The following is a 10,979-nucleotide window of genomic DNA, read 5'->3' as shown; positions in this document are numbered from 1 at the left end:
GGCGCTCGCTGCGGCCACTGGTGAGCCTGCGGCCCCAGCGCCCCCTCCCCTCGGCCCGCCCCTCCCCCGGGGGCCGCGTCTGGCGTCCGCGGAGCCCCCCGCCCCGCACCTCCCCCGCCCCGCACTGGCCATTGGCTTGTCCTGGTCTCTTTTTCATGTCCAGCCCCTGATGTGTGTCCATTGGTGTGAGCTTCCCCTTCCCTCCTCCCCTTCTCTCCTGCTCGCCCTGCCCATGTTTTGTGTGTCTCTGTCCATCCAGACTCCTGACGTTCAAGTTCGCAGGGACGTCACGTCCGCACTTGAACTTGCAGCTCAGGGGGGCTTTTGCCATTTTTTTCATCTCTCTCTCTCTCTCTTCCTCTATCTCTCTTCTCTCTCTCTCTCTCTCTCTCCCTTTTTTTTTTTTTTTTTTTTTTTTTGCTTAAAAAAAAAGCCATGACGGCTCTCCCACAATTCATCTTCCCTGCGCCATCTTTGTATTATTTCTAATTTATTTTGGATGTCAAAAGGCACTGATGAAGATATTTTCTCTGGAGTCTCCTTCTTTCTAACCCGGCTCTCCCGATGTGAACCGAGCCGTCGTCCGCCCGCCGCCGCCGCCGCCGCCGCCGCCGCCGCCCGCCCGCCCCGCAGCCCACCATGTCTCGCCGCAAGCAAGGCAAACCCCAGCACTTAAGCAAACGGGAATTCTCGCGTAAGTAACCCAATAATAGTAATAATAATTATTAATAATCACGAGAGCGCGCAGGACTAGAAGCAAAAGCGAGGGGGAGAGAGGGGTGTGTGCATGCATTTTTAAATTTTTCACGAGAAAGACCTCCGAGAGTCGAGGTAAAAGAGATTAAAGGGGGAAAAACCCTCATCCCATCTCGAACAATTGCCGTGTATGCACTTTTGAGACAGTACGCACCTTTTAATTTTATTTAATTTTACAAAAATTTGACTCCTCCTCTTTCCTCCTTTCCGCTGCTTTATTTCTCTTTTCGAAAAGGAATGCAATGATTCCACCGCCACCCCCCCCAGTTTTGCAAAATAATGAACAATGCTAAGGATGCGAACAACTCACATGCAAACCTGGGGGTGGGAGCTGGTGGGGAAAGGGAGGTTGCTTCCCACTCACCGTAAGAAATTGGCGGGGTGGGGGGGGAAGTGAGTGAGTACAAGTCTAAAAAACGATTCCCGGGGAGAAAAGAGGTGAGACTGGCCTTTGGACACCAGCGCGCTCACGGTCAAGTGTGCAGCGTGAGGAAAGTAGTCATCCCCACAATAGTGAGAAAGTGGGACTGTGGAAAGGGGCCCCCGGCGCTCCTGAGTCCGCCGAGTCGGGAGAGGGGCCGCGGCGGCGGGGAGAGCCGTGGGACCGGGAAGGACAGGAGACGCGGCCGGCACTGCCGCCTTTTGTTCCGGCCCGAGGTGGGTGTTTGTCCCGCTGCCTTTTGTGCCGGCTCCTCGCGCTTGCCCTCCCGCGCCGCCGCCGCCGCCGCCGCCGCCGCCGCCGCCGAAGGGCAGGAGCCAGGGCCGGGGGAGGAGGCGGCCGGGGGCACGCGGGAGAGGGAGGGAGGGAGCCCGGACTGCTGCCGCCTGGGTTGCCGCTGCCCTCCCCTCCCGACCGAACCTCAGAGGCAGCAAGGAGAAGACTGGCACATAAACAAACAAATACATAAAAATAAAATAAATAAAACAAGGCAAGAGAATGTACAATTTCTTGCCCCCAAATCGAAGCCAAACGCTCTGCCAACCCTTTTCTGTGACGGCCTTCTCTTTGACTCCCCCACCAGCCCCCCTGCAAAAATCTCACAATCTCTAATCCAGAAAAAAATTTACAATCACCCTGTTCCCCAAAACCCCTTCAGTTGCAAACTTAGGGCGCCGGCGGCACGGAGAGGGAGAGAGGAACTCCCTCCTCTTACTATTTTTTGGAAGATTTTCAAAAAAAGTGGAAGTGGATTTTGATTGGGAAAAATCTCGTGTCTGAATGTTTACAAGCACCGCGTGTGCGGGAGCCTCCTGCCAACAAACAGACAGAGGACCGAGCGCGGCGCGGCAGCCCCGGAGCAGGCGGCGGCGGCGGCCTGGCCTCGCCCGGGCCTTGCCCCACCTCACCGCGCCCCAGACCAGCCCCGGATCGCCCACCCGGTGCCCGCCGCCCACCCGCCAGGCACGGCGGCAGGCCACGCAGTGACTCCGCGCTAGCCTGGCCCGCGGTCCTGGTCTGCCCCCAGCACAATGCCCAGACCTCTTCTCGACCTCCCAGACTGCGAAATCGGCTGGGTGAAACTCGGCTTTGCAAAGCATTTTTATTTTGCAAAGCAACTGTAAAAGCGCGTTCTGCGCCTCCCCTCCCCTCTGCCCTGGGTACTCTCTCAGATGTCTCTTGTCCACAGCTCGGGACCGCGAGGAGGTCACCACGTGCTTTCCCTGCCCACCCCCCACCCTGCCCGGTCTGGCCACGAGTCCCCCTGCTCCCCCAGCACGGCCAGGCCAGGTGGCGGGGTTGCCGGGAAAGGGCAGGGCAGAAGTGTGTTTGAGTATGCATTTTGAGGGTGCTGGATCCTGGGACCCCGAGCACTTCACCCTTTGGGGCTTGCCCTGTTCCCCAGGCCTGGCTGGGTCTGAGGTTCTTGTGAGTCTATATAAGAGGTGGTGGTGTTGGCTGTCTCCCGCTGACTGCGCCTGAAAGGCGGGCGGTGGGCACTTAGGAAAGTTTGGCAGCAAGGGAAAGAAAGGCGTGAGGGCCCACATTCCCCCCCTACCCAATTTATGATTCTTACTTTAAATTTTTGATGCAGTTTTAAAGGACCACCTATACTTGGTTCTGTGTTTTTTTTTTAAAGGGGTGGTGGTGGGGGGTGCGCACAGGGAATTGAATTTTTCACTGGGCCCTGGAACTTGTCACACACTTCGGAAGCTCCCCCGCCCCGGCACGTTGCGGGGCCCTCCCTCTCCCCACCCCCTCGCATCCCTCCCTCGCCGCTCTCCCCCGCCCCCCACTCCCCCGGCCGCGCCGGATGCGGATCAGACGCGGCGCGCGGCGGTGTGAAGTTACAGCCCGGCCAGGTACCGGCGGGAAGGAAGGGCAGTGTTCGCAGGACTCGGGAAAGTCAGGCCCTTCTTCGGAAGGATGCAGTGGGGGCTCAAAGGACAGACTGGGGCGCGCAGTCCAGGCTGCTCCCTCGTACCCCTCTCCCTCTTGGGTCCATCTTGGGACACTCTAGGCAGGGAGGGTTAGTTCCCCTTCCTCCTGTCCCGGGGTTAAAGGGCCAGTTTGGGAGGGGATGAGGGGGCTACTTTCTCTCCTCATTTTCTGGGTGCGCAGAGGGGGCAGGAGCCATCCCGGTCCTCAGGACCACCCCCCCGCCCCCCGCCTTTGCTCTGTGGGCTGAATGAGCCATTCGGTCGCTAGGAGGCAGAACAAGATCAAGAAAGCTCAGCGAACTTGAACCTGTACCAGAGCCTCCCCCACCTCCTGCCCGGCGATTCTCGTCCGGGGAGGAACAAGCTTTGCGAGGGTGGGGGTGGGGGGAACGAACGGTTAGGCAGAATTCCCTTTCTCTCCCCCATCACCTCGTATGTCTTTGTTCTTCATTTTGACTTTAAAAATGCTTCTGGCAGGGGCCGCGGAGAAGCGACCGGGCGCGCGGCCGACACCCCCGTGCGCGAGCTGAGACCAGCGCGCGCCGGGCTTGGAGCGGGGTGCAGTTTTTGCTTTCTTTCGCGGCCGGCATTTTTGGTAGGGAGGAACCGGGAGTGCGCGCTCTAGGGCTTCGGGGCATGGCCAAAGAGGGAGATATGGCAAGTTTGCACTTGGTCTCCAGGCTCACTTCTTCCATCCCCTCACCCCCATGGAAAGCACAGACCTCGGTGGCCTCGGCTGGCTTGCTCGGCGGCTCTGCAGCCCGGCACCCCCCTCCCCGCCTCCCGTGGCTCGCCTCGGAGCTCGGAATCACAATAGTAATAGTTATCATCATAATGATGGGGGCAAGCAGCTTCATTAATAATGAATAACCGCAGCCACCTCTGCGCGCACACCCAGTGCTCAGAATTGCGGGGGAAACGCATTTGCAGAGATCCCCCAAAGTAAAAAGTGTAAGCTTGTAGACACAGAATGAATTTCAGGACCCGCACTTGAGGTGTGTGCGGAGATACTGAGACTGCACCAGGTTAACCAGCCGGTTTTTCCAAACCTCACTTCCTTTTTCACCAACTGGCGGGCCCAGGGAACCGTCACCCCACGGCCGAGCTGGACGGGCATGGAGGCAGCAGTCAGGGCCCCTGGCTGCCCTCTGTCGCCGGGCCCCCGGGCCCCAAGACCCCGCGGTCGCTGCTGCACGTGTTCGCAGCAAGCGCGGCGGGAGCCTGCAGCCAGCACGCTGCTCGCTTTGTGCCTTAGAGTCCCTGCGCCCAACTTCACTTTCTGCACGGTCCACCCCTGCCGGGCCCCCTGCCCCGGGCCCGTAGCCCCCGGCTTTGCTTTTGTTTCTTTGCTTTTCCTCTCTGAATTTCAGCCTCCTTTTGCTTCTTTACCCTGTTAAGACAATCAAGGGGAAGGACTTGGAAAGCAAACTTGAAGACACATCTCCCTTTCCCCCTCCCCCTTCGCTCCTCGGCAGCTCTCGTTTCCCTCGCTCCTTACCAACATTTCTTATAAGGATTATTTTTTTCGTTATATTTATTCTTTTGCAACTACACAGAGAGGAAAGAGATCTCAGTCTGCCACCGAGAGACATTGAGACGTTCCAGGCTGTCTTGCTGTTTGAACGTAGAAGCATTTTATTTTCTATTTCTTCCTCCCCTCGTAGAAAGAATTCGCGGCTAATTATTATGATTATTTGCTCACTCCCTTACACTTCAATCGAGGACTCCCTGCTTTGTAGCCGGAGTTTAGGCCGGAGCTTAGAAACGTTGGTATTATTGGGGCGAAGGAGGATGGAGTTGAATTGAGGGAGGGGGTAAAATGGCTGAGGTTAGGAAGGTTTTTAGGGAAAGGGGAATTTGCATTAAAATGCAGAGAAATTATCAGATGCCCAGAAAGGAAATGTTGATTGCCACTGAGAAAAGATGTCAATGCAAATCAGTAGACTACACTATGAGAATTGTGTTTTCATATTTTCTTTGTGTCCCACTTTGTCTGATTTTTAATAATATAGCAGCAATATTAAAACACAGTTTGGTATTTCTCTGAACATCACTAGCCAAATGTTTTGCAAGGAGACCGATGTTAAACGTATTTCATACATCAGGATATAATTCTTGTTAATTAGCAATAATTTACGTTAAGAGCATAGAAAATGTTGAGGTTACAGGTTTTATATCTGTACATTTGATCATCTTGTTATTTTCAAGAACTTTGCCTCCTATAAAATTAATTAGGTGAAATGTGGAGGTGTAATCAGCAACCTCTGAATTACCACTTCATTTCCCGGTTTTGATTGTAAATCAGTTCAGTCACTACATTTAGAAGACTTTAACCAAGTCTGTTTTGAACCACATTACTTTTAACTATTTGATACCTAGGAGAATATTTCCTTTTGCACCTAAATAATATTCCCACTTTTAGAAATGTGTCAGGCCTTGGGAAAAAAAAAAGAATCTTAACGGTGGAATTAAAAATTTTTTTTTTTTGCAAAGGTTCTGTGTACTACTAACTTTGATAAAATAAAATATTTTCCTGAGTCTTCCTTCAGTCTGAAACCTCAGAACTTGCAGCTAATGCTAAACAAAAAAGCCACATTTATCAATGTGTACTTAAAATCCTTAATTCAGACAACAGAAATATTTTGAGAATGAGTTCCCTATTCCTCACTTGGTCAAAATAGAAGCAAATGTAAGAGAAGAATGACATAAAGGCACAATGCAGAAGCACTTCCGTTTGTCTTCTTTTATTTGAAAAGTATGCATATGTATTCTGTATTTATCTTTTGGCCAGTATGTTGGGCAAAGAAACATAAATGCTTACTTTACTGTCTTTATTAGTAGGAATATAACCTTCATATTCCTGTGGTGACCTTATGTTAAATTAGGAGGAGTACCAGAGGCTAGAAATTATGAGATGTCCTACTTGAGCACAGGTGCAGCTAGGCAGGGCTCTCTCAATATTATTTCACCTAGCACATCTGGGAGTTACTCCAGATCTTCCCCCTCAATATTCAGCCTGGGTAGGGTTGAAATAAATTTAACCTGAGTTCACTGGATTTTTGCACTTTATCAAAATCTGTTCCAATATTCTACACTCAAATTAAAATCTATTTTTTGATTCTCTGTGGCTTTAAGTTCATTAAATGTGAAATTGGCAGCTTGCTAAAGAAGGTCAGACTGATTAACTGTTTAAGACTTGTACATTTTCTGCTTCAGTTTTATTAACTGGCAGCATCCTGGATGTGTTTTGTATTTTGTGATTTTTTTTTTCTTTTGATAGAGCAAGCATAAGATTTCATAAGCAGAGACTTACCAACTCTCTTTTCCCCTTTGGAAGGTTAAAAAATGATAGAAGCTGGTAAAGTAGATGCTGGAGTATTTTAATACAAAGTTAAAAAAAAAAAAAAGCCAACAGGAAAAAAAGACATGGCTACCTTGTTATACCATCCGCTGGTGATTATGTGTGCAGAAATAGTCACATAATGAAGCATTTTGGAGCTCATTCAGAAAATTAGTCAACTTTGACAACATTAGGTGAAGTATTTCAAGTCTAAAGAAAGGACTTCTCAGCCTTGCTCTGAAATGTGGTGTTTGCTTGACCATTCTGATTTTTATGTCATGGATGCCACCAAGTACAAACATATTTAGAATATTTTAGGCATTCCGTTTCTCAGAATAAAAAAAAAAATGACTAATTGGCTTATTTTCTTAAGTACTCAAAAGTATCCCATTTAGCTAATGTGTCTGAGAAGTATTGCCAGTGAATTTGGTATTTCTTTGATTTTGTGGCACTGCTGAGAGTGAAAGCAGAAAGGTTTTTGGCAGTGTGAATTACGCTGCGACATGATTATTATTTAGATCCGTTTCATAGGTGCATGCAGTCGTTTTCTTATTACGGCAGTGTAAATGTGGCACATTTTTCGTGTGACATAGTAGCTTTCTAATTTATGAAGCCATGTCTATTTACTTAGGAGTATATACATTCACACACAAAGGGTGTGTGTGTTAATTCACCTCTCCTTTCATTCTTTGGCACAATGGACAACTTAGTGTATAGGAAAAAAGAAACAAATTTGGTTTCTCTCCACTTTTTTTTTTAACCAGTTTTTCTTGTAGTTATTATTTAAACTTCCTTTATGTTCCCTGTGTTAACTATTTAAGTAGCATTCTTTCTAAACTTACAAACCAGACACATTTGTTGCTGTGTGTGTGTGCATGTGTATATGTGTGTGTGTGTGTGTGTTCTCTGGAGTTATGCAAGGAAGACTGTTTTCTATACATATATGATGATTTGCCTCATTGATAAATTTGCTCTCTGGTTGATAACCTTCACATCCTTGTACATCTTGTATACTCACATTTTCTGGGTATTACATAGAGAAGCCTAGAAACACTTTACATGATGTGGTAGGATGGCATGGGGTTGAGATGTGCTTTTCCCCCTTTCTCTCCTCTCTGGCACTCTAATAATTGTGCTTTTGTTTCTCCAACCACAGCCGAACCTCTTGAAGCCATTCTTACAGATGATGAACCAGACCACGGCCCGTTGGGAGCTCCAGAAGGGGATCATGACCTCCTCACCTGTGGGCAGTGCCAGATGAACTTCCCGTTGGGGGACATTCTTATTTTTATCGAGCACAAACGGAAACAATGCAATGGCAGCCTCTGCTTAGAAAAAGCTGTGGATAAGCCACCTTCCCCTTCACCAATCGAGATGAAAAAAGCATCCAATCCCGTGGAGGTTGGCATCCAGGTCACGCCAGAGGATGACGATTGTTTATCAACGTCATCTAGAGGAATTTGCCCCAAACAGGAACACATAGCAGGTAAATGAGAAGCAAGGAGAAAAGCTGTTTGCATGTTTTCTTTTCATTTTCAGAGGTGCTGTAGCCAAGCAGTAAGGAGTGGTGAAGTGCTTTCTCTATTTCTCCATGTGACTGTCCATGACAGCCCTGTAATGTTAAAATAATCATTTCTGTTGCTTACGTCCAGAACACAGAAAAATAAATATTTTCCACCTAACTGAATCAGATGTAGGCAGGACAGGTACACACACCAGACACCCTCTCTCTGGATCTGTCAATTTTGGATTTCTTTTCTTTCCCATCCCCACCTTCTCATTTCGAAGTATTGAATTTTACTACACCTAGTCCAGTTCCATTGTCCATTTCCAGACTTGGTGACGTGTCAGAGGCAAAGTGGCCATATAGGCATTTGCAGTTCAGCTAACGACTTGTTTGACTCAGAACATCTGGCCAGGCCTCCTTAGGGGTTCAGCTTGTTCTCAAGGCTTCCCTGAAGTAGACTAGGCTGGCAGGGTAGTTGGAGGAGGTGGAAAGAGTTAACTGAGCTTCAGGGCTAGCCTTGGATCCATATTGGCTGTCAGCCCGGATGGGGCTGTAATTAAACACAGCCCCGTGGTGGGATGACACCATGACCTTGACTTTAAGATGCCATTTTCGACTGGCCAGGCCAGAGTAGAGAGGGCAGTTGCTGAAGCGCACAGACATGCTTACTCGAAAAGTTTAAGGGCATGTTGGAAATTTCAAAAGGTTGGTTTGACAGGAACGGCTGCTCCCTGCAGCCTGCCTCCTCAGCTAAATGATAAATGCTTCTCTGTGCTCTCTCTTGTCTCTGATGTGGTTTTGACAGATGTATCTTGATTTTGTTTGTGGTTTACACAGCCACATGTCACCCTTACAAATGTCCAGTCCAGACTCCACTGTTTCTGCTATAACACAATGTAAAAATTTTCTTGGAAAAATCCACACGCATATTCAACAGCCCTCCCTCCTTCGGTTAATTTTAGCAGGGAGGTAGCTAGGTGTGTGGGTTTCTCGGCAGCTTAAGGGAAAAGGAATTAAAGGCTAGCAGTGGGACTTAAATTCCCTGCTCTAAGTGATAAACAGCAACGCTATATAGTGACCCTCAAAACATTTTTTGATTGAGCACATTAGACAAAGTCGATACAGATTCTGTGATGACCGACATGCCATGCCTGTTGGTGGATCACTTTCTTCCATCTGCCCCCCACCCAGCTCCCGAAAGGCAAGAGGTTTGTTCAGTTTTAGGAAAGGTGGTGCATATCATCAGTTGATTCACTGGAACTTGTCTCTCTGACCTAGTTTGACCACAGAGTTGAACCATAATAGGTCAGTGGTCCAGAGGGGATTAAATGTCATATTATTTCTCCTCTCCCCCTCTAGAATTTGATCATTAAAACCAAACGTGGCATTTTCTTTCTTTTTTTAATGCTTTCTGTAATAACACTCAGATACACTCCCTTTAGTGAAATGGGAAATCTGCTACTGGGGAAGCTGCATTTGCAGAGTGTATTTCTTGAATCCACCACATTTACCTTATGTGACATGTAGGTGAAGATTTTATCTTCCCTACCCCCCAGTAGGATGTGGGAATGACCATTTCCATGTGTTGTCTTGTGACTGGAAGGAAAATGAACAGAAGTGTAAGGCATGATTAATGAAGCAAGAGCAGGCGGAAGGGGATTTGTCGTCTTCGGAGATCCAAAGCCTTGCTAAATCACCAAATATGGAGTAACACTTGCGTGATGTAACATCGTATTTACATATCGAGCTGCTCGTTTAAAAGACAAAACACAGTGTCTGTCAAGCAAGAATTAAAACCACACTTCTTACTGAGGTCCCAAATAGGTTATTCAGTCTCAGATTAACCAGCTCAAAAATTCTGTGCCTCTGTATTTGGAGGAGGAATCTAAAAGCTGGGGGGAAGGCCTTATGTATAGTTAAGGCTTTTACTGCTATCGTTGTGAATCTATGTAGGGAAATAAAAGATATTTGCTTGAACTCCCTGGTTGTCTAAAGGTTCTGTTTTTTTTTTTTTTTTTTTTAAAGAACAAGTACAATAGCAGAACCTGGAGAAGCCAAAAGCAAATTTAAAATATATTTTGTAGAGCTAATAATCAATTGTTTAACTGAGACGAAAAGCTCTCTAAGATGTCTAAGATATTCAGTGGGTGCACAAAAAGTGCTGCGACCCAGGTGAGGTAAACCTTTCGTGCATGAATAATTACAAAGTCTTGATTTCTTTCATTGTGTTTAATCACCTGTTCCCACCCTGGAACTGGCTGAACATAAATAGTGTGGTCACATCTCAAAGTGAGATGTCAGTAACTAGAATCACGACTTCTCATAATTCACAGTAATGAATTAAGAGTTTCCTATGGTGAAATTACCATTCTACCATTGCACATAAATTCCGATGCTCTGGCCCTCAGGTGCCCCTGAAACGAAGTTCTGGAAGACGGCTCTGTGTGTACCCCCAGCCCATTTCTCTAAAACACGTCTCTGCAATTCCAAGTCTGCTTTTCTTTTTATGATGAGGAAGGAAACAATAACAGTAATCATTCAGTAGATATTTGAATTGTGTCACAAAAAGAAAAGAGAAGCAATGCTTTTGTATTAAGGAAAGAGATATATTGATGAATCTCTAGAAGAATATGTTTGGCAACCACATAAAAGATAGTCATTTAAGCGTGCTGGGTAGGAAAGCCTTTATTAAAGTGATGTAAGTTGGATTTGAGTTCACTGTGAGCCTGTACCATTTTATAGGCAGGAAGCAAGAATAAAACAGTGACAGATTCTTCCTAAGATAAATAAAACTTAGAATTCTGGGCTTTCAGATAGGAGAATAAGGCAGAGTTCTTTACATCTTGAGTAAAATGGTATGCATTTTCACTGTACTCAGGCCTCTCCAAGCTGAGGTTTTTTTTTTTGTTTTTGTTTTTTTTTGAGACAGAGTTTTGGTCTTGTTGCCCAGGCTGGAGTGTGGTGGCATGATCTTGGTTCACTGCAACCTCTGCCCCT

At 47.4% G+C, this 10,979-nt stretch overlaps 1 protein-coding gene across 8 annotated transcripts in view; it reads left to right on the top strand.

The window, feature by feature from the left end:
* The first annotated feature begins 392 nt into the window (after positions 1-392).
* The window catches only part of BCL11A (B cell CLL/lymphoma 11A), a 100,609-nt gene continuing 90,022 nt past the window's right edge, over positions 393-10,979 (top strand). For 5 of the 8 annotated variants that reach the window (XM_025354877.1, XM_025354881.1, XM_025354879.1 and 2 more), the window contains exons 1-2: positions 393-694; positions 7,632-7,961. In XM_025354877.1, the coding sequence (XP_025210662.1) occupies positions 640-694; positions 7,632-7,961 (385 nt within the window). In that variant the 5' untranslated portion in view covers positions 393-639. Of the gene's footprint in view, positions 695-3,012; positions 3,058-7,536; positions 7,962-10,979 lie in introns of those variants that run through there. The other 3 variants (XM_025354875.1, XM_025354878.1, XM_025354873.1) reach the window with 3 other exon arrangements.

The sequence above is a fragment of the Theropithecus gelada genome, chromosome 13, assembly GCF_003255815.1.
Source record: "Theropithecus gelada isolate Dixy chromosome 13, Tgel_1.0, whole genome shotgun sequence".
Classification (NCBI taxonomy): domain Eukaryota; kingdom Metazoa; phylum Chordata; class Mammalia; order Primates; family Cercopithecidae; genus Theropithecus; species Theropithecus gelada.
The sequence above is the reverse complement of the archived record's forward strand: the minus strand, read 5'-3'. Positions and strand labels throughout refer to the sequence as shown.